The 24,510-nt window shown below is 35.9% G+C and overlaps 2 protein-coding genes across 8 annotated transcripts; both read right to left on the bottom strand.

The window, feature by feature from the left end:
* Positions 1-569: 569 nt before the first annotated feature.
* On the bottom strand, positions 570-1,712 carry LOC140783981 (lysM domain receptor-like kinase 3). Its single transcript, XM_073131159.1, has one exon. The coding sequence runs from the start codon at positions 1,710-1,712 to the stop codon at positions 570-572; it is 1,143 nt and encodes a 380-aa protein (XP_072987260.1).
* Positions 1,713-5,063: 3,351 nt separating this feature from the next.
* On the bottom strand, positions 5,064-24,441 carry LOC140784349 (uncharacterized). Of its 7 annotated transcripts, none has more exons than XM_073131702.1 (12): positions 24,302-24,430; positions 23,875-24,003; positions 16,813-16,977; positions 15,246-15,426; positions 11,518-11,570; positions 9,205-9,295; positions 8,419-9,108; positions 8,267-8,337; positions 6,380-6,655; positions 6,242-6,298; positions 6,074-6,136; positions 5,064-5,439 (listed from the first exon to the last, which is right to left on the bottom strand). In XM_073131702.1, exons 3-12 carry the CDS (start codon positions 16,939-16,941, stop codon positions 5,248-5,250), a joined length of 1,803 nt encoding a protein of 600 aa, XP_072987803.1. In that variant the 5' UTR covers positions 16,942-16,977; positions 23,875-24,003; positions 24,302-24,430; the 3' UTR covers positions 5,064-5,247. The 7 variants fall into 7 exon arrangements, with proteins under 7 accessions (XP_072987803.1, XP_072987804.1, XP_072987802.1 ...); XM_073131703.1 differs by having other exon boundaries at positions 23,875-23,969; positions 24,302-24,383; XM_073131701.1 differs by lacking the exon at positions 23,875-24,003 and having other exon boundaries at positions 24,302-24,441.
* Positions 24,442-24,510: the final 69 nt, after the last annotated feature.

Genomic DNA, 24,510 nt, shown 5'->3' with positions numbered 1-24,510 from the left:
TTGGGTTGGGTAAAGGTATATGGAGTTAGATAAAAATGTATTTTGGTAATCTTTCTTTAATTAAATTAACCTACCATAACTATTCTTGCATATATTTAAATAAAATATAAAACTCGATTTATAAATATTAAAAATTTAGAGTGCCAATCAGTAAAAAGGTTGAAAAAAAGTAGATGTTAAATACCAATTCTCTTTAGATAGAACCATGGTTAGTTATCAAAAGGGCAGCAATTTGAAAGCTAAGAACGCAACCAATTCTAATCATTCATGAGACTATGAGACGTATCAACTATCGTATTTTTTGTTTTCATTTCGCCATAAATATTGTATCAAAGTTTGACTGCTCAAAATATATTTCTTTGATGTGGTCAAAATTTAATTAACACATTTAAATCACTATCACAACCCAAGATTTACCAACTGCTAGATAGTAGAATCAATCAAACATTAATAAGGATCAAATCAATTACGACACCTATAAAATATATACCTGAGAATTTTTATTCATATGTGTACTATTAATAAATTATTATTATTATTATTATTATTATTATTATTATTATTAATTATTACCGGGGAGCCACCGACAAGGAAATAGCTTCCGTTGGCCGCTGAAATGTTTCGTCCCACTTGTTGGCGTCGATGAGAAGCTTCGAGATCTTTCCGGCAACCCACACCATGTCCGGCCTCTTCTCCTCCTCCGCTTCCACACACCTTAAAGCGACTCTGATCAGCTTCTCCGCCTCCTCCACCGGGAACGAGTCCCGTAATCTCCCATCCACCCATTGCCTTATTCTCATCACTCTCTTCTCCCCATCCCCTTCGCCGATCGTCCCCCTCGCCGTCTCTATAACCGATCTCCGCTCCCAGTCGCCGCTCTCCTCATTGAATAGGTAGCTCACTGGCTCCGCCCCGGAAATTAGTTCTAGTAGCACGACCCCGAATGCGTACACGTCGGCGCTACGGGAGATGCGGCCACCGGCGAGGATCTCAGGCGCCATGTACCCCCTCGTCCCCTCGATCCTTCCCTCCTCGCCTTCGCCAGCGAGCTCAGCGGAGCCCAAGTGGCAGATCACGGCGCGGCACCCGGGTTCAGTGACGATGACGCTGGAGCTCTTGATCCGGCCGTGGACGGACCCTTGGTGGATGTACTGGAAGCCATGGGCGATGTCGTCGGCGACGATGAGGCGGGAGAGCCAGGAGGAGAGGGGGGTGAATCTAGGGTTTCTAGGGCTTTTAGGGTTTGGGCGAAGGCAGGAAGAGAGGGAGGGGCCGGGGACGAACTGGTGCACGAGGAAGAGGTGGTCGGCTCCGAGGGAGGCGCCGAGGAGAGGGGCCACGGCGGCGTGGTGGAAGCGGGAGAGATCGGCGAGGCGGGAGGGGAGGGAGGACGGATCGGCGAGGAATCGGCGGCGGGAGACGACGGCGTCGGCACCGCGGAGGGAGCAGCGCCAGGAGGAGGAGGAGGATGAGGAGAGGAATTGGTCGGTGGCGGAGAGGAGCTCCAGGAAGGGGAAGAGGGTCGGGCCGCGGGGGACGACGCCGGCGGCAAGGGAGAAGGAGGAGGAGAAGGAGGAGGAGGTAAGGTCAGCGGTGGTGAAGGGAATGGAGGAGGAGGAGGAAACGGGTACGCGACGACTATTGGATCGGGTCAAGACTTTTGAATTGGTTTTGGGATCCGAGAGGCGGGTGGCTCTTCTGGTCTTGCACATAAGGAGGAGGAGGATGATGAGAATCGGTAGTGTGGAATTAAGAGGGTTTCGATAGTGGAGTAGTATTTATAATTTTCTAACCTTTATTAAAGAATCATGGCCGTTCGTTTCAATCTAATCGAATGAAAGTTGACTAGTAGAGTAGATAGGACAGGTAGGACAGGATTGCTCGGTGTTTGTGGTTGACTTTTAATGTTTCCTAACCATAAGAACTTCAGAAAATTTGAAAGTCAAAAGGAGAGAGAAAGAGAGAGGATGGATAACCATATCAAACATTTGTCATTTAGGACTATGAGTCCTTTTCTTGTTACCCATGACACAGCGGATGTACTCCTCCACGTAGGGGTGTAAACTAGCCGATTCTAAAATGTTTTAATTGAATATAATTTATGATGACTCTATATTTACGATCAAATTTGAATTAAAATTACTAAAATTTGAGTCAATTTTGAACTAATTTTGGGTTCAATTTAAGCTCGAGCTTAAACAGGCTAAGTAATAATTAATTTTAAATTTTACTTAATTCAAGCTAAATTTTGAGTCTGATTGAGCTTAAATTATATTTGAATCAAACTTAAAATAAGATGTGTTTCAAAAATATAAACTAATAGAGACATGCATATATTTAGACAAGATATGATAAGATCAAAATTTAGAATAAAAATTTATAAGATCATAGTACAAAATAATCCACTTAAGTAAATCTTAAAATATAGCATAATTATAGTATAGTATAGAAAGTATTACTTATATTATATATAAATAATAATACCTACCTTATGGGCTTATTTTGGTTCACTTTTTAAAATTTCTTACTTACTTGATCGATGCATATAATGGGTTTACTCTCACAATCATATAATCAGCAGTGATATTTTAATAAGTTTAACAGTATGATTACTTAAGTTTTGATATGTTAATATTATGGTGCTATGATGACAAATAGTAGGGTACTAATTAAATATGTTTTGTAAACTATAGGGGTTCAAAAGTGACAAGGTAACAATCGAATCATAAAAAGTCTATAAAAAGGTAATCTTTTGTGGATAATAGAGTAGTGCTTGGATAAGTAAAGAGACTCATACCAACAAATAGTGAACAAAAAGAATTTTATATATTAAAAATTGAACAAGAGTGCGATATCCATAGGAGGCTTAGTGTCCACGGATATTTGGAAGAGGAGTTGGTTTGTGAGATTGAACAGATTTCAGTCTTCTATAGAACCTTTATCACCATCGATCCTTATTGTTAGAAACTCTCTCTATATATTAGTCTGCAGACAGTGCATTAATGTTACATCCAATGGCTGGTCAGTCAAAGACTCGATTATATTTTTGATGAAAGAGTAGACTGACGAAATTACGAGCAACAAAGTTGCGTATAAGAGACACCGATAGAGGGATACAGATCTATCTCCCAACAGTAGCATTCTTACGCTTCCACTATGCATTTACGATGTGTCCTGTGTTTTAAAGCTTTAGGCTTAAAGATCAGTGCATTTAATCTGGACTATATTGGAACAATTTGAAATTATATAATGGCTCGAATGACATGACAATAAAATTGTAATTTTTTTTTATAAATCACTCTATGATTTACCTATTTTGTAATTCATATTTCGTCTTTGAGAATCTTATAATATTATTTTAACTAACTGACATCAATAAAATTACTAAAAATAATCTTACTCTTCTGTTTCTCTTTACCCATCCAATATGAAAAACCCATAGTCACAAGTATGTATCTAAATACTAGGCAATGATATCACTCGTTCGCTTAAATAAAAGTTCGAAGAAATATTAAGAACGAAAGCAGAGATGAACGCCAAGATTTTAACGTGAAAAAATTCAAACGGGAAAAAACCACGGATCCAAACTCGGATCAAAACCAATCACTATGATAGTAGCAGTTACAAGACTGACTCACAAAATAACCCGTCGATCCAAACGACTTTGTTCATTTCAGTCTTGCTCGCTAGAACCCACGATTCACTACTTCTCGTATTTGAAGTCCAACCTCAGTAGCCCTCGAAATTGATCTTTCGTCTAAATAGCCCTTAAGACGAAAGATTAAGTTTTTTAGATGAGTGGAACCTTGTTAGTTGAATAACCGATGTAGCCTCAAGAAGTCTCCTTCAATAATATTTCTTCCACCACCTTAGAGTTAGGATATCACAATCCTTATATATGATCTCCAACATAGAGCCAAATCTAAGTCTTATCCGAACTCACGAAAGTCCAATATTTTCAAACTTCGTTGGTGCATTCGAACGACCTGACTTAATCTCAAGTGTGTTCGAACGGACCCAAGTGCGTTTGAACACGACAGCTTGAATTTTTCAAGTTGCGTTCGAACGCGTTTGTGAATGCAACTCTCGATCTGTGTGAACACAGTACCCACGTTCGAACGCGTTTGTGAACGTAGCTCTCGGTCTGTGTGAACACAATACTCGCGTTCGAACACATTTGTGAACACATCGCGTTCGAACGCATTTGTGAACGCGGTGTGAACTCAACAGCTTTTCTCCAATAATCTTGCAATTCTTCAAACCAGAGATTTTCTAGACTTGTATAAAACTCATATACATATAAAAATACACTTAGAATATTTTGTACACAATTACCAACAATTAAAAACCTAACTCAAAATATTCTTAATCTTCCTCTAACCACCTCCTTAGCCGCCGCTACCACCTTCTCTCGTCTTCCTTCTCATAAATTAAATTTGTGAGGTTGATGGAAAAACTAAGAGAGATGATAAAAGAAGACATGAATATTTAGATATTTATAAATTATTTAGTATATGATAATAAGATATTTCTTTGCTGGATGTTAAATAAAAATCTTTTAGAAAATAATATATCAGATAATAAAATACTCAAAAACAATATATAAAATATAGTGTGCGGTTTGTAAAATTTCCTCCTCGCCAAACCGAAAAACGATGTTAAACTGCTGACCCAACAAAGCTCAGTCTCCTCCATTTTAAGTTTCTAGATTAGACACGATAAAATAGGTAGTTTGGCAAACTTAAAATAGCCGAAAACTCCTTATCTACCAAACATTAGAGAAAGTGGAAAATATTTATCCACAAAAAGCCACATATCATGTTCTGCTCTCTCTGATTCTGATCTTTGTGATATGTACACTCTCCGCCCCCTTTCTGTACCAAATATAATAGGGCACTTACCCTTTTCTCTCAGAAGAAAACCAATCCTATAGAACACAAGGATACAATTCAACTGCTTGTTTCCAAATCCAAACAGTATTCCCGAGAGGAACTTTTTCTCCACTTACCATGAGTTGGTTTTGGTTCCGGATGAGTAATTTGAAAGTAATATGCGGCAAAGCCTGATTTCAATGAGAGCATATATTGTAACTATCTGGAGGAGAAAAAGTAAGTTTTGAGTTCGTCAGATACATCTGAAGAGATAAGGTGAGACTACATGAGGTAGCATATATACACAGTGAACGAAAATCTCATATTTTGGTGAAACAAAAAGAAATTATACACTTCATCTGTAGATTATCTGTAGCTAGCTTCGCTTTTGTGCAACCCTGCTACTTCGCCTTCTCGTCATCTTGCGGCCACCTGACACTGAAGAACCACCACCTTGTGGGCATCTCGAGCTTCGCACCCTTGGGTATGGGTGAACAATTGATAACTCTCTAATGCGTCCCAGAACATGCTGTGGAATGGGCTGAGACATGCCTTTGGTCGGCTCAACCTAAAAAAGAATGCACATAAGATTGATAATAGAGCCTCTAGAACAAGATGTCTTCCAGGCGACACACATCTCCACTATACGGTAAAGTTGACACACATCTCCACTTTGCATATTACATAAATCCACACTACTTGGTTGGATACAAGCCTCTAGAACAAGATGCCTTCCCAGGCGAAGAATTAATTTAGGAGAAGACGACAGAAGCATCAAGAACTGAAGACTATTTGGCATCAACGAGGAATGTTAGATCTACTCAATCTACTCCTAGTAGCACTCTTCCACTTCTCTAGATGAGGGGAATAATCCGGATGAGGAAAGAGACAACGATGGTGGTTAGAGTTTGATGATGAATCTGATGATAATTTATTAGCAAATGAAGCTCTTCTCCAAGATTGTGAACAAAATTAGAAGAGGGCATTTATGTTGTTATGGTTGTGAGCTTGATAATTTTGATCACGTTATTGTTATAGTGTAAATTTGTTATTATGACTAAGACTTGTGAATCGTGATCATGTTATTTAGTATTTTGATGTAATATACTATTAAAATTTTAAATATACTTTATTAGTATATATTAGATATACTATATATATGATTATTTTCTATTTTCTATATATTAAATATGCTATATTACCTTGGTGCTTGCCTTCTGCTTAGGCACTAGACAGTGGGGTGACCACCCACCACCTGGAGCCGCCTTTCAATACAAAGTGAATAATCAAGCAAATGTTGAAGTATAAATAGTTAAATAAAACAGCAATATTCTTATAGTGCTTACAGCTCACAAGCAAGAAATTCTAACCTGTTTTTTGTAATGCAGCTGAGCACCACTAGCTCTCAAGAGATTTCTCCATTTATCCTGAGAAAGAAACAAATTAATTTAGGACAGGGTTTGCATCAGGAACCTACAGTTACAATACTAACATATAACACCAAGGACCTTAAGATCCACTGATGTGCGATAAGCAGATGCTGAAAACAATAATCTCTTAATCTCAGTCCATCTCCCAACTCCATACTGAGAGACACCATCCACAAGTTTTATTACTTCTGAAATTGTCCATAGACGATGATGCTTTCTTCTAGCTGTGGTTTTTTCATATCTATTCATTATATCATAGTCGTTAGAGATGTAAGGTTGCGATTCAAATTCACAAAGCTGAAGATAACTAGACGCTTGGGATGCTAATGTCTTGCTGCTTATGTCCTCATTCCCCTGCAAGAAAGGTGATGGTTACTGATTGTTATTACTAAATAATTAAGGACAATTGCTGACATACATGAGAGCATATAAGGAATATAACAATTGAAGAAAACAGAAGACAGACCAAAAATATCAGAACTTTACATTGCAACCTAAAACATAAAAATATGAAAATTTTCAGCATTTTAAACTGCGAATCTACAACGAGAACCAAGCATTCAGTCACAGTTATTTGTGTCGTTGATATGGATCATTTCCCACTCATCTTGCAATCGGTTGCTAACACCAGGTGACAATTTAGCTCAACCATTAATTTTTTAGGCAAAGATTGTCATGTCAGTCAGCACATGGCATGCAAAAAGTTCTAACATTTGAATCCATAACCTACAAAACCACCGAGCCTAAAATTGGAGGATTGTTGGAATATAAAATATAAAAATCACTATTCTCTAACAACCTAATCTTTTAGCATAATAAATGAGCTATCCCTTTGAAACCACAAGGAGACACAAAGTGTGAATCTATTGTATGCATTTATTTTTATGTAATTTGGTAATATTATGAATTTTAGGTAATTAAATTCAAAAGTTCCAAACCAGATATTTGATAAACAAGTGCTGCACCAAACAGGTCATACTTGTGTAAGTTATAATTATAAGGATAAGAAAACACTTACGATTGCAAGCATTACCGTCTATTAATATTAAAGTTGAAAGTTCAATAAACTAAGAAAAAAACATAGTTCCAAGTTCCGGCTAATCCCGAGTAGGATCGGTTGATATCCGAATAGTTTCGGGTCAGGATCGACCATATCGGCCGAAATTGGGAGAGAGAAAGGGAGAAAGGGAGCGAGTAAGAAAAAAAAAAAGAGAAAGAGAGGAGAGAGATATATAAGAGAGCTCATTGAAGAGAGTGAGAGAGAAAAAGAGTAAATACCTCGTTGAAGCTTGTCGGAGAAGCATTGCCGGAGAAGAATCGGAGGGAGAGACAGAGGGAAGAAGGGTGTCGTGAGGGAAAGGGAGAGTTAGTGGGAGAGAGAGAGGAGAGAGAATTGGAGAGGGAGAGATCGAGAGAAGGGAATCGACAAGAGAGGAGAGAGAGAGAGAGTTAATGAGATAAGGGAGTCGGTGAGGGTGGGAGTGGTACTGGAAGAGAGAGAGGTAGTGGGAGAGTTAATAAGAGATAGTTAGTGAGAGGGAGGAGAGGGGAGTTTGATAGAGTGGATAATTTTTTTTCTATTTGTATGAGAGAGTGAGTGGAAAAAAGAGAAAAAAATTAAAAAAATAAAATTTCCTTTTTAATTTTTTAAATTTATCTATAAATATATCTATATCTTATTATTATAATTATTATTTAAAATATTTTAGAATTTTTCTCAATTTTAAAATTTATTTTAAAATATAAACCGATACGGACAACTGATACGTATCGTTTTTCTGGACAGCTAATCCATATTTCGATTCCGATACTTAAAACCTTGGAAAAAAGCCTTCAGAATCAATTATTTGAAGTCAATTATAATGATATTTTCCTCCATAAACTTTGTAGCAAGTATTAGGATATGTGGACAAGAAGTGACTAAATAGTTAAATGAGCAATGAGATCTGAAAAAGAAAGTCTCACCATGACATCAGTTCTTTTTCTCGGTCGACCTCTTTGGGCACGTAAACCATGTGCCATATGAATAACAGAACCTGCAGGAAAATCCCAGTAAACAATTCTGCACTATCCTAGACCAAATAGATAATACTTTCTAATTACCATGAGAGGTTTACCTCTGGTATCAGTCAAGGGTTTTAACCTTCCATTGCAGCTCTTGGATTTCTGTTCAGAAATTTCCTCAATATATCTCCGAGTAGGTTTCCTCAACCTCTTTGTAGTTTTAAGTGTACTTTTGCCTTCGAAGTTTGAATGTGTAGATTCAATTTTAACAGCCTCAGAAAAATCTGAGGCTGCAGCATCCTGGCCAGAAAATTCATCATTCTTTGCACCTCCACCTCCACCTCCACCAACAACTAATAGTCTGCTATCAGATATTTCAGTGAAAGGAACATAAAGTCCTTCAGGTAGGCTGCTCCCTGGTAACCAGATCAAATCATCTTCTTGCTCATATGAAGGTAGGCTACATTCCAGGAGGCCAGAAACATTGTCTATTTCAGTAAAGTTCTGCAAGCCAAACAATATATGGTGCTTAAGCCACTGCTTGTCCTTCACATATGTATCCCGACCAAACATACTTCTAAAGGCATCAAGAAGTTCAGTAATGCTCATGTTGTCAAGGAGTGTTGTATTTCCATCACAAGAAGTATCAGGAATTGGATGGGTAACATCTGAGAAATCAGATATGTCACCGACACCGCCAGTTCTCTCTAAATTTTGGTTTTGATATTTAATATCCAAATTTCTCAGATCTAACCCATTACAGGAAGTACAATCCACTTGAGAACCTTCATCAGGAGTAGTATCTAAAATAAAAAATACAATTAAAAAGAAAAGACAACAGTAAATAGAAAAGAAATCTAGCAGGATAGAATAAATAACAAATAGATGAAGTGAATTACCTAAAAGATAATCTGGATAAACACTGGGAACACAGCATGTAACACTAAGACTTCCTCCTCCATCAACTCCTTGTAATATGCTATCGACAAACTAAGATACACTATAGTCAGGCAACCATAAAAGCAACACTCAACGAAGACCATGTTTGTTGCCAGACTAGTATAACTCAAGGTATATAAAACTTATAAAAGATTCCTAAAACATATACAGATTAACGGAAATGGAATCCAGAAACTTCCTAGTATTACCACAGAAACTAAAATATCACTCATACCTATTAGAAAAACAAGCAAATTCTAAAAAAGACAAGCTTCTGTGTCGTATATCACAAAAAAGAATTGCTCCGCAAGATGGAGAAAAAAACATTATAAGGAGTAAATATAAATGCTTAAATTACATAGCCAGAATTCCATTAGCAAGTTGACCATCAGTCTTCTTCTTTGATAGCATTTCATGTCTATATCATATAATCTACCATAACAAAAGCTGAAAGAATATTGAAGCACTAGTACAACACATTAACTCAATTATTAATTTACTATTTAGGTAGTTAGAGAACAATATTAAACATTAGAAATCTTTCTGAGACGATTCTAATCTCTCTCTATAGTTAGTGACAAAGACTGGTTGCATTTATCACATAGTGACACCTCCTAGTGACCCTAACCGGATCTACTATAATTTAAAGACTCAAATGCATTTCGAGGTGACTTCTAGTTGATGTGAATTCCATAACACAATCTCAAATTCAGATAGTTTGCACTATTAAAATTGAGGTTTGCATAATGAAATAGAGCATGATAATAGCTTGCTAATTGCATCTTTGTGGCTTATATTTATTATTTATATTATGAGCTTGCTAGTTATTATTATTAATTATTGAGTTTTGGTTAATATCTCATATTAGATAAAGAATCTAGCTTTTGAGTAGATTTACTCACTGAGCTAAAGTCGTTAGCTCATTATACTTTTTTAATATTTCAAATACTAGTTAGCATGGCGAATGAACATGGGCATTAGGACTCTTACCTCCACTTCGAATATTGGCCCTCACTTTTCTAAATATGTTCTTAATTTCAAATTGAAAAGCTAAAAGTTGTTTTAGTAATATTTGGAAGACATTGATTGTATAATTTAAATATTTTATGGTTTTGAAGGTTTTTGAATTGAAGTTATTAAATAAATTGAGTTTCATTATATTATAAATAATTAATTAAAACTTTCTATATCTCAAGCCAATTGGGATACCTGACCGGTCATAAATCCTATTTTGGGTCGTGGCAAACCCTCTAGGCAAAATCAAAATTATACTTAAAGATCATGCAATTAAGCAAAATAAATATTTGAAATATCAGAATTTCTAGGCATTCTCTTTCATCTCTGTTTTAACTCTCAATGATTCTTTATGAACAAATACCCAAGATCAAGTAAAACACCACTCTCCACACGTCCCGTCTATTGGCAGAAACACACGGACCAAGAGAGGGTCTCCCCCATAAGAAGAGATTAGAATTGGAATGTGAAGATGAAGGGCTGAAAAAAAGAAGCAAAAACCAGTAATTCGGGTAAAGAAATATGAGCAATCTATGAACTTAGTTAAAAATAGCATGGCTGCACCATCAATATAGTTTCCATAGATTAGACCCACCTTTTGCAACATCAAAAGCTTTTACCATGTTAACTCACCAACTACCTTAAAAGCTTAAGCTATTCATATATCTTTAATGCGCCCCTTTACGTGTAGCCCCTATTCACTATATGTGTATAGATAAAAGATAATAGAGTGTGTGACCCTACAAACCACACAAGAATAGATAATAAAAAAATAAAGATTAAATGGGCTCCAAACCTCTAGAAACTAGGTCTTAATACTATGTTAATTCACATACTACTCTAAAATCTAAGCCGATAGAAATGTGGTTTTTATATTTTATATTCCAACACTCCCGCTTATATCTAGGCTTAAGATATTTAGATAGGCCCAAGAAATAAATCTAACTTTAATGGGTGGAAGTTTCATATTTTAAACAAATGGATCTATTATTAGGTTTCAAACCTAGGACATCTTTTCTAACATTATGTTAATTCACTAACTAATAGAAAAGCTTAAGTAATTAGAGAACAGTAGTTTTTATATTTTTATATTATAACAAGTACTACAGGCATCGCAACAAATTTAGTATCCAATAAATCACGGCCCACAAGTAACAGGTAGAGTATTGATAAAGAAAACGGCCCATATATTGCAACTCGGGAATGTTAAGTAAGCAAAGCATTTCACAACCCACAACGACAACAAAAATGAAACATACTTCATAATTTGACTCCATTGTTCCTGATTGTGCAACATCCAATCCCAATATGCCTGAAAAATAAGTAATATACAAGTATAGATTCATAAGCAGACTAGCATAAAAAATAGAGGAAAACAAGTATATTTGGAATATTTCATTTGATAATATCACGAGATTTGATAGCAACATGACATATTGAGAAGATTAAAAAGGCATATGGCATACCATGTAAAATTAGCAAGAAAATGCAAGTGCACGTTAAACAGTGCAACACAACAACAAAGAAAAGAAATGAATAATATGCAACCAAAAGAACAAGACGTTCAACAACAAAACTAAAAAGGGAAAATTGTAATATCCATAAAAAAAAAGAGAGGCTGTAAGAACATGATCCAGTCATTTGATACACCAAGCCATTAACTAAAACTCTCAAGGAAATAAATATGATCCAGTCATACAGCTAATGTCTTAAAGCAACCGATGCAACAAAATGGGAAAAGGCAAATTCTAACTAGAGGTAAATAAATCCTAGTTAGATGTGATTATCGAGCAGGCCGAGCTGAGTTTGGGCCCGGCGTATTGAGGCAACCGAGCTGGGCTAGAATAGTCTAGCTTGTTATCGCCCACCGACACGTGAGAGAGTGGGCTCGGTTTGGATGGGCCGGGCCGGGTTTAATATTTGATGTTCTACAATAGCCCATTATACTAAGAAAGGTGTAGTATATACCTTTTGCACATGTTATTTGGTCTCTCTTCTATTCTCATGCAGTATAACAAAGAGAAAGAATTGAATAGCAACCAGTTAGTTTATGTAGATATAGTAGCATTGGTACCAGAAAACAATGGGCAATGTCCACTGTTTATGAGCATGACTGCATGAGCAGTAGTACTGGACTTAAATGGTAGTCCAAAAGAAGGTGCAACACAAATTTTTCAAGCCCACTGCCCACCTTATCACCACCTCTTGCTTGCTGGGAAAGAGGAAGCTTCTGGACCACATTTTCAAACCAGATAGCATAAATAGAAAGATGTTCTATAATTAAATAAGTAGTTGTGCAAAAAGATTTGCAAAGCCTGGGCAGGCGGGATTCCAAGCCAGGCCAGGCCCAAACAGTATCCTGGCCAGGCATGGGCAAGTTGGGTCATATAATCACCGCTAGTCCTGGTGCACCACATTCATTTGTCATGCCAATTAACAGCTGAGATATTAAAGGAGCTTAATGAGCTAACAGCTTTAGCTCAGTGAATGAATCCACCCAAAAGCCAATAAAATCCATAATCCTTGAGCATGTTTTAAAAATCAAACCTCAACAATTAAGGACAATGACCAGTATGCTCATAATGGAAATAATAAAGCACAAGTTACAATAATGCGAATAATCAATTGATAACATGCTCAATTTCATTTTGCGAAACTTCACAACCTCAATAATTGCCACCTCTCATTTTGAGATTATGCTCATGGATCCACATCAACTAGAAATCACATTGAGATGACTCTCAAATCTTTTCCTCGTAGTTTGATTAGGGTCAGTAAAAGGTGTCACCATATGATAAACACACATTGTATTTTTTAATAATTGTTGAGAGATATTAGAGTCACCTTAAGGAGATTCTTGGTTTAGCTTGGGACTATTCTCTAACCCCTTAAGATCATCTAAATGGATCACAAGACGATCAGAGATAAGTCTATCCCTTGATCTTCAAGATAGAGTCACCACAACGAGATGCACGAAGGATATGTAGCCTACATCAGTTCTCAAAGTCCTATCTATGCAACCAATATGTTCCTCTAGCTACTCATGGTCAATCTATTGGCTATTTGCGTGAAGAATGATAATGCATGAAGTATAGCACTGGAACAAAGAAAAAATACAATGGAATTATAGTGAGAAATATGAGAAGATAAATACATGATTGCACACTCACCTAATCCATGCAAAACAAATCAAATCTCTAATCTAGGTGCGAGGAAAAACATCGTCTTTAGTCATAAATAGATTTATATTTAATCTGAGTTTCTAAAATTAAATTAAATACATTTGGCCCAAATGAATCCCAAAAGGGGCAAGCTAGGCCACAGTCCACACACAACATAACCCTAGTTGGGCCTTTGGCCCAACAAATTCCAAACCAAGGATGGGCTATTGCAAGTCTAATCCACCCCAATTTTACCCAACCATAGGTTCGGGAGGAGCCCTCCCATCCCTAATGACCAGAAAGACAATGAAGGTACCAAACCAATTGGCAGAGAGAGTCGAGAGAAGGAGGAAAGTATTTGCTAGCGGGCATGGAGATCGCCACTTCGACGTTTTGGAGTATAAGGGCTCTAACCAAAAGAATCAATAGAATCCTCACGAGGAGGGAAATATGTCCGAGAGGTCAATTGCAGCAAACGTCGATGGGGGCAACCACACACGAGCTTAAATTGGAGAACACACAAAGGGTCCGTACGGTTCGAGTGCGACACAATGGAGCTTCCTAGAGCAGAGCGACATCAACCCAAAGTTACGAAATTTGTCGACAAGGCCAAGAAAACAAAAACAAGGTTGTCCTACTAAATACTCTATTAAACTAAAATTAACTTTGAGGTGTAAAGGAAACTGACTGAGGGTTCTTTGGTGGTATTAATTTGCTTTGACGGTGCCTCGGTGACCAAACTCCAAATGACAAATTCAGCGAGGGAAGAAGAGGAAAAAGAAGGGGAAGAAAAAGTTGGCCTCCTAAGAGAAGAGGGTTCCTAGGTTTTATATGGGAGGGTTTACCTAAACAACACAATTTCTCCCCAACAAAAACATCAAGGAAATCACATTCAATCTATCCCCAAGAAGGAGAAGGAAGAGGTAAAGGGCCGCACATGCTGTGGTGCACATGCACCCTATAGTTTTTTTTTCTTTTTCTGGATATTACAAGTATTTTATGCGAGCAATCAATATTTTATCTTTATGTCATTTTTTGAACTTTTATCATTTCTCATAAATAATCTCAAAATAATTTGAAACCAAACCGACCAATAATGTGGTCGAAATGGCCGAAACTATCTTGTATGTATCATTTTTTTTTCCCTGACAACGAATACCATTGAAGAAATTTAGAATATTGATCTCAATTACGTACCCAATAGATGACATAGCCTTTCATCATCTTACAAAGGCAATTATATTCATGTTAGACTACAGATATATGTAGCGAACAATATAAAAGTTTATATAAACCAATAATCACTCACACTTAAGAGTATCATTCACAAATCACTAAATGGATGTTCCTCTCTACTTTATATGAACAAAAATACTTTAAAATGGTTATCCTAGTGCAATCCGCTCTCAACATTTATAGGTTAAGAGTATCCACTCCCATGTTTTTGCTCTGACAAGATGTAGGCAACATTAGCCCCAGTATTGGAGAGATCATTCTCATGGCTCAAATCATGACCACATAAGTCTAAGAGGAAAGCCTAACTATTATGCTACATTAAGCCCTCTCACTGGGTCACGTCTACCATATTTTGATACTAATGCAGGTACAAATGACGAAAAATAACTTAAACAAAATAAAGGTAAGATCAGATCATAAACAGCTTAAAGTAATTAAGATGGTCAAAAGGAGACAATAGTCACTCCGGTCATACTCTTCTGGTGTCAAATCCATTGCTTAGTAAACAAATTACAAGCATATAATATGGCATCACTACGAAACATGTATCAATAACAAAATAGATATGTATGCATAAACTGTACGCAAACCTGTTCTCTCACTAGCAGAGTGTGAAATTTCATTCATGAGCAAACAATTTGCAGTGTCTGCTGAGTTGCCATTCAAGATGTCATCATCTAAATTTTTTTTCAACTGGGGTTCTAGAAGTAACTGCTGAACCTCCATGACATCATCTTCTGAGGAATGATCAAATGTTCCACCTTCTTCAACCTATCACAAAATGAATAGGAAGAACGAGTAATTAACTAGACAATTACATTAGGCAGATTTGGATTGTACTTTCAAAGAATATTGCTTCAGAGAGTCCCATTTTCTCACAATATAATCAGCTCCTAATAGGCTAAAACTATATATAGGGGATGAATTATATTTTGCAAGACATTCTTAATCTTTGGTGAAGCACCAAAGCTGTACAATCAGTGACCATGACATGTCAATAGACAATGTTGTGTTGCTTAGTTGACAAACTAAATAATTATGTGTGCAATAAAATAACTTTTGGCCAAATCTAGATCTATATCACCAGATTCACCATGACTTCTTAATTAAGAGATTAAGCGTTAATGCTTTACTTAAGGATTAAGTACTTCAATAAAGTCCATAAACAATGTAATCAAAACAAATTCCACTTGATACTATAGCAAAACAAAGGAATCTAAGATGAAAATGGAATAATTAGCAAGATAATTCCACCTAAGAATTCAATTAGCGAACATGGACTAAACCTCATGTTGCTGGCAAACAAGTGATGCACTGCTACTTTGGCTTTTGGATCTTCTCTGTAGTCTCACACAAAGGTCAGAACTTATGTCTATAAAAACGTGAACTTTCTTACAGTTCACAGTCAAGTCATCTCTGTTTTCCTCTTCCCCATGTGTTACCTTGTATTTGCATTAAATGAAGTACTAACCTTGCTAGCTGCTTCCAGTTGTCATGTGAGCAGTTAATTCCAATTCCACTGTTCATTTATCTCATAAACCAACAACTGTATCTCAGGCTTCTCAGTACAAACTTTACTTTGAATACTTTGGTAAACAACTACCCAAAGATAGCTGTAAGAACTTAAAAAAAAAATTTGAAAGAAGGGTACGTGCAACCTCCCCCTCCCCTCTCCTTCTCAGTCATGCAATGGAAGTGGCTGCAAGATTTCCGGCCACTCCGAATCAAATTTGGATTAAGGAATTGGGATCAAAACCTAACCTATTGTAAGATAAGGTGGAGATACCATAGATGCCACAACAGAGGGAAGAAATAGTAAATAGAGTTTTGATTAAAGTGGCAAAGGCTTTAACTAGCAAGAGAGATTACTGATCAAAAGGAATTCAGTACGTAGATTCCAATTTCAAATTAACATATTGTTCTTCAGGTTTTTCTTCACAATTAAATGAACGATTTTTCTTTTGTTACCACTGAAATGATCTTTACCATAAAATCACATTGCAATGCCTGTCAAAAGTAGCAAGCATTAGGTAACGAGAATAAAGGCAACCAACAAAGTTATAAACAATACAATTTGATGCAAAACATATTAACAACAGTTATTAGCTTTAACTCTAAAAGAATAGATGAACCAATTGCATATATCAGTTAACATACCCTAACAAACTTATACGTCAGTTGGTCCAACTTTGCACACTGATTTTCCCAATTGCTTCTCACAGCATATTTTATGTGCTCATCTTCACGTTTATCATGCTGAACTTTCAGCATGCCCCTCGAGTTCATTAAATGCTAGTCACGTCAAAGGTGAATACAGCAAATCTAAGAAAATATTGAAAGTCAAGTCATTTAAATATCCCATATGAGAAATATAGTAGCAAAAGAATTGACTTGAACATTCAGCAAATTTAAGTAGGCAATCAATTAAGGAAAAAAGATTGTACTGGTATATGATAAATTTCAATTTCTCTCAGGAGTCTGCGAAATTGCTAGTTTGTATTCACAAAAATGACATGAAATACTGGAAAGATAACTACTGCCTCTTCCCCTGCTCCAACCACTGAATCGCACAATACACCCAATACCAGACATATTCCGATGATTGACAAGGGAAACTATGCATTTTTTTCATGTTGAAGGCTTGAAGAGTTTTAAATGTTACTCACTTCAAATAACAGCACATGATGCAACCCAGTAAGAAAAAAAACTCAATTTAAGAAGTTGGAAAAATACCAGTACTTGTTTGGTTTGAGGGATGTATACCAGTTGAACTTAGACCTCCTTTATGATGAAAAATGAAATCGATGTGCATAACAGTTCTTTTATTTAATTAAAAGATAGTTATAGACATTCTCACATAAGTTATTGCATACTATTGTCCAATGTAATCAAAGAAAGAAATGGAAAAGAGAAATAATGCTAGAGAAAGCAAGATATGTGAAAATGGATATAACATCTAAAGGGCAAAAAAGTAGTTTCAACAATCAAAACAACCATTAACATTTCTTACCATGTTTTCGGAAAAATGAGTATAATATGTGAAAATTAGGTTTAAAAAAGTATAGTAATTTTAACGATCAAATGAGAATTAATATTTCTAGCCATGTTTTAGGAAAAATGGGTATAACATGTGAAATCCATGTTAAGGGCAAACTAGTAATTTGGGTATGATTTGAGGGCCCAATAAGTAGTCATTCCAAAAATAAAAATTAAAAGATATAGTACTTTCGTACATAGTTAGTAGCAAATATATAGCATTGCGTTAATATGTACTCATTACAATGTTTTTAATGGCGACCGCCATGGCGGGGCACAAGCCAGCCGCCCCCGCATTCCACCTTGGCGGCCTGCAAATGGAGGGCAACCCGCCAGTTGTCTTTTGGTGAGCCGCCTTATCGTTTGGTGGCCCACTTAGCTCGCTTAGCCATTATAGCGGGTTGGGTAATGCGGTAATAGATTGGACTATCTCACTCTGCTCTAACCCAATCGAGCTCTCTTCCTCCTCTCTCTCCTCTTGAGCGACAACAGCAAGCTGTATTGGCAGCAGAAGTGAGAGTGGCGACGACAAGCGGCAAAGAATAATGGTATTGGCATCTGCAGTGAGAGTGATGGCGACAACAACGATGATGACAAAAATTTGAACAACACTGTGCAAAGAAAAACGATATGAAGCACTACAACTATTTGTGGGAAGGGGAAGGGTAAAGGGAAAGGAAAGGAGAAATGGTTTACGAAAAGGAAATGGTAGTTGAATTTTTCATAGGCTGGGACGGCAACTGGTTTAGGCAAAAGGAATGGCAGCTAGTTCAGGAGAACGGCGATGTAGATTGTAGTGTGATTGATGCGAAGTGATTAATGGCAGCTAGCCTAAGCACTAGCTTTGTCCTAGTAAACTTATTTTTAAGAGAAAATGCCTCGTCTTCTTCTCTACTTACTGAGCTTGCCATATGCTACAAATTTCTCTATATAAATGACGAATAGTGTGAATTTAGAAGTATAATTTATTCTAATTAATATTAATTAGTCTAATAAAATTACATATAGTATATATATGATGTTATATCATATCTAATTATTTTTAATTTTTCTATAAAAAAATTGCTAAATCGCCTCGTCGCCCGCTTTCTACCTTGGCGCTAGGCAGTGGGGTGACCGACTGCCACCCGCAACCGCCTTTCAAATCATGGACTCATTGCATACATAGAAAAATATTTTTGTACCCATTGCATACATAGACCAATAATATGTAGCAAATAAAATATATAGTATAGTTATGATGAAGCATTGCACACATAGTGACGATCTCTCAAGCATCACATGGCTATCTTTCAAGCATTGCAGAGCTAGCATCTCTCAAACATTGCACACTTATGGCGACCTCTCAAACATTGCTTAGCCTACTCTCAAGCATTGCACATTTGGTGACGACCTCTAAAGCATTGCACACCTACATCGCCCTCTCAAGCATTACACACCTAGCAATGCCCTACAAGGCATTGCATACATAATGCATATATGAATGCATGCATTCCATATATAGAGTATCATGCTTTAGTAGTTCATTTATGCCATCAATCTAGTTTAGATCAAATCAAAAGGAATTTTTGTAATTTTTATAAAAGATGAGATTTTCACTTTTTACCTTCACACTATATCACATTAAAGATAATTATTATACCCTTATTCTAGATTAGAAGTGAACATTGGAATAATTATTCCTACAATAAGTGTCTTTTAGGAATAAGAAATAGGAATTGTTCTAGATTGAGCCTTATTCCCAAAGAAAATGAGGCATTAGAGAATAGTCCAGTATAAAATGTTTCATATCTTCCCTTAATGATTCAAATCTACTTATGATGCGGTCCGAGCCAATTCAAGTCAATTCAAACGATAAGGACCTTAGGGATTGCATCAACAGAGTGGGCCCTATAGAAAGATGGGCTAATTATTTCTTAGTCATATTTATCTCTTAGTCATGTTTATCTCTAAGTCATATTTATCTCTTAAGCTTGTTTATCTCTTAGTTATGTTTATTTCTAAGTCATATTTATCTCTAAGTAATGTTTATCTCTATATTTATCTCCATGTAAGCCATTAGGGCTAGTCCTAATAGGACTCTTATAACTGACCTCTATATATAGAGGGGTCGATCTAGGATAGAAGTAATTAAACCTCCTATACCACCAGCATTATCATCCCTCCTACAACCAAAATCCATCACCTTCCACCATCTCTATCAATTGTCGAACACCCTTCACAAAAGTTTAGACCCTTGTTGCAGACCAACTCTAATAGGCCTCTATTTGTTTTGAGTTCAGGGCAAGTCCCTGAACTAGATCAGGGATCCCTAATATGGTTCAATAACCAAACATCAAATTATCTTTTTTTTCTAATCTAGTTTCAATACCCACTCCCCAAATAAGTATTAATACGTAAATTCTAATATCATTTCAAATTGATTCCAATATTACCCTTGACTATTATAAACACTATATAAGCTAGCAAATATGTACTTAAGCCCGTAAATGACTGTTATAGGCACTATATAATTCAGTAAAAATGTACTTAACCTCGCAAATAACTATTATAAACACTATATAAGCCAAAAAATATAAATTTAAGCCCGCAAAATGACTATTATAGACACCATATAAGCTAGTAGATATACACTTAAGCCCACAAATGCATTTTATAATATTATAATATTAAATATTCGTATATTACAATATTATAATGTTCATATATTTATAATTATATTAAATAATCTTATATTATAATATTATAATATATGAATATTATAATATAATATTATAATATTTGTATACTATAATATTGTAATACTATAATATTATATATTTATAATAACATATATAACATTTGTATATTATAATAATGACCACCTTAATGATAAAAGGGTATTTTCATCCATCAAATTTATATATCATCAATTATTCTCCAAAACCAACACTATTTGCACTTTTTCACATCACATTACAAACAATAAATATACTCTTAGCCTAGTTTAGAACCAAACACTAAATTACCTTAGCCTAGTTCAAGATACCTAAATTAAGACTAAGAAATGAGACCAACTAATCTAGTTCAAAGCCTAGAAGTCCAAAAGATACTTTAAATCACAAAGGTGACTGTTAAAGGGGACTTTGGTAGAGTTACTTCAAGAATAATGTAAATTCTAGAATAGGTATTTTTATTTTTGTTATTCCCAAAATGAGACATCTTCTAATGATGCATTTATCACAAAATGACACCTCTTAATGTCCTTAGAGAAAAAGACATAGTGCATTTACCATATAGTGACATCTTCTAATGACCTTAGAGGAAGAAACAGAATGTATTTATCATACAGTGACACCTCCTAATGACTCTAACCAAATCAGTTAAAAAAAAGTACCGAACGTCATCTTAATGTAACTTCTAATCAATATGGATCTATGGACACAATTCCAAAATAAATATGGCATTTATTGACATTCAAATGTTTCGCATATCGAGACTTAAGCAAACCATCAGTTTGTTAATCACATTCTCATTGCTTGTGCTTTATTATTCACATTACAAGAATGTTAGTTTTAATTAATTGTTGAGCTTTGGTTTTTAATCATGTATTATGTTTTCTTGTTTTATTAGTCTTTGGGTGGATTCACCCACTAAACTAAAGTTCTTAGCTCATAAAATCCCTCTTTCACATTTCAAATGTTGATTAGCGTGACGGACCAAAACTCTACGTCCACCTCTCCTTTCGTCCCTCTCTGGAGAGAAACCTTCTATTTGAATAAAATCACTTACTTGTTTGGACCTATTGATGCACTTTGTTTTCTCCTTTAGACATATCCAAACTATCTCAATCAATTTCTGACCCACATAATTTATCTTCTATAATTGTTAACCCTATCTTCTATGTAATGACCTCACCATTTCTTATTTTGTCCTCTGGTGACACCACTCAACTATTTAGCATTCTCAATTTTTCAATGTGTTATTTTCTAGTTGCCTACCATTTTGATTCACAAAATATTGGTGGCCTTACTGTTCCCTAATATTCTCCTTTTGCCCTAAGTGGTGTATAACAAGCACAAAATAAACTAGAAGCATTTCCTTTAGCCATCCTACTATTATTTTGTGCACAACCTCATCAATTTCTTTCATATGTTGAATTCTCTATCCTTACTTCCTGCCGGTCAATAATGATTTTTTCTCTATTTTGATGCCCTAATTTACTAATTCCATATACTAAGACTACTTACTTATTTAAAACCTTTCGGCTCCAGATTTTCCATACTTCAATCATGTGTCGTGAGATTCTTTATTTATGTCAAAGTTAAGTATTACTCTGTTCTTCATTAATGAATATGGAGATACTTTGGGTGACTACTCTCAAGTTCAATGCTAAAATAGATCCAATAGCTCCTTAATATTCATAATTCATTGTCTCAAATTTCAAAAATGAAAAATGTTGATAGTTGTTCCATACAAGAAACCTGAGTTACCATCTTGTTGATGTATATATAGTCTTATGTTATACTTGAGGAATAACACACCAATTGTACACACACATATACATATAGGGGTGTAAATGAGCCGAATTCAAGCGAGTTGAGCTCCACTTGGCTCGGCTCAAAATGGAGAACATTCTAACTCAGCTCGAGCTTGAGTCGAGTTAGCTCAGCCCAGCTCGAGTGGCTCATATCTAAAATATTAAATATTATTTTATTTTGAGAGAGCACTTTTAAGAGTGTAAGAACTTAGCTATGAAGACCACTTCAAGTTTGTTAGTTTTTGGTGCGGGACTAAAAGTGGAACTTCATTTAATAAAATAACACACTATCTTTATAAATGTAGTAAGTAGGATTCAAACTCATGCTTTGGGTAAGGATAAATATACTCTAACCAACTATGTTAAAATAACTTTAGATGAATAAGCAGAATTAAATATATCTAATATATATTTCGAGCTTATTCGAGCTGAACTCAAGCGAGCTTACGAGCCAGCGATCTTTTTTGACAACCCTATCTGTCATTTAAATATAAAACCTACACACATTGTTTAAAATGAGTTCACGTTTTAGACCTATCAAAATATTTGAAGCACGGGACTGTTAGAATATAACTATAAAAATTGTCATTCTCTAACATATATTAGAGCAGACGCCTTGTGTTCAAATCATGTCAAACATATCTATTATTTACAAATATAAAAACCCCCACCTCCCAAGGTTCCGAAAATCAATATCGGGATTGGGATCGGCCGTTTAGAAAAACGATACGTATCGGTCGTATCGACCGCCTGTATCGGATCGGACTATTTTAATTAAATAAAATTCTAAATATTATTTAAAAATATTGAGAAATTTCTAAAAATTTAGAAAAAATTATAAGAAAATAAGAAATAATAATTACTCATATATAAAACCCAAAAAGTAAAAATATCTCCTCCTCCCTTTCTTCTTTTCCATCCCTCTAATTATTAGTCTGAGGTATCAATTCTCTCCCTCACTCTTTTTTTTTATCTTTCCCTCTCTCTCTCCCTCACACTCTGTTTCTTTTTATTTCCCTCTCTCTCCCTCACTCTCTCTTCCTCTTTCCCTTTCTCTATAGCTGCTGCTGACAACTGCAACTGTCTGCTGCTGCAGGGGGGATCGGCCGAAACTAGGAACTGTGCCACCTCCTTAAGACAATACCACTTTTTAGGCCTACCAAAATATCTCTAAGCCCAAAAGTGAACGAGAGTATTAAAATTATAAACAATAAAAACCACTATTCTCTTGCAACACATCTGATCTTTTTTATGTTGCAAAACTAGATAGTAGATCATTCTGAGTACACCATTGATCCAACTAGATTCCAAGAAGGTGGATACACTGCATAGGATCTAGGCATCCCCTAAACGGCAGGGACCCAGTAGATTAGGTGTGGAATGTATATGACAAGATATGTGAGAACTTTATTCATAACAACATTTGAACTGACCTGGTCCAATTTTTGCTTATCATTTAATTTAGTATAGCTAATTTGAAGCTATATCACAACCTTTTTAGGTCAAACTTGTAGTAACTACTTAAGCGAGTCTCGTATAAATTCTGTTTTTCATCTTCTTTTCTTGAAAGTTTTATGCCTTTCCTATTTATTTGTTGCATATCATTAAATATTAAATAAAATTAAGATATTCTTAAATACTGCATAGGCGGGTGAGTTTCTCACCTACTACCATTAACAACCCAGTGTGCACTTCTGCCAACTTCAATCTCCTCGTCCGTCTTACATAATAGAAGCACAATAGATTCAACATTCACATCCTATCCGCGCGACAGGTCGTAAGAACTCACACCGCTAAATCTCCACCAAATTAGAATCTAAAAATCAAATTTTGCAGAAAAAAAAAGAGCTACAAATCCAAAATTGCCGCTAAGACAAGAAGGCATCAATCTCGTTCCAACTCCATAAACCAATTCAAAGCATCAGACCCGCCAAATGATTACAATATCCGAACTTATAAGCCAAAAACACGAATCCTCCAATTACGCCCAAAAATCCACGATACGACAGCTCCAGCTTGCAAACAGCAGATGGCCAGAAACACTTCGAAGAAAAATATAATAGAATGGAAAAACTTGAAAAGAGATCTGACCTCAAGAACCCTGCCTACATCTCGAGCAAGCCTTCAAAAAAGGAAAGCAAGAAGCGGACAGGGAGATGTTTCGCCACTTTGCTTCGCTTGGGCAGTGAAGGCTCCGGACACGAGGCGAGTGGCGGAAATATGAACTCATTAAATTGGAACCGTAGACTGGAGTCCGGCAAAAGGACGCGTGGGAGAACGTGGACGGCCGTCGCTTTCTC

Source organism: Typha latifolia, chromosome 3, assembly GCF_019914945.1.
Source record: "Typha latifolia isolate L0001 chromosome 3, TyphaL0001v2, whole genome shotgun sequence".
Taxonomy (NCBI): Eukaryota; Viridiplantae; Streptophyta; class Magnoliopsida; order Poales; family Typhaceae; genus Typha; species Typha latifolia.
This window is presented reverse-complemented; position numbering and strand designations above follow the sequence as displayed.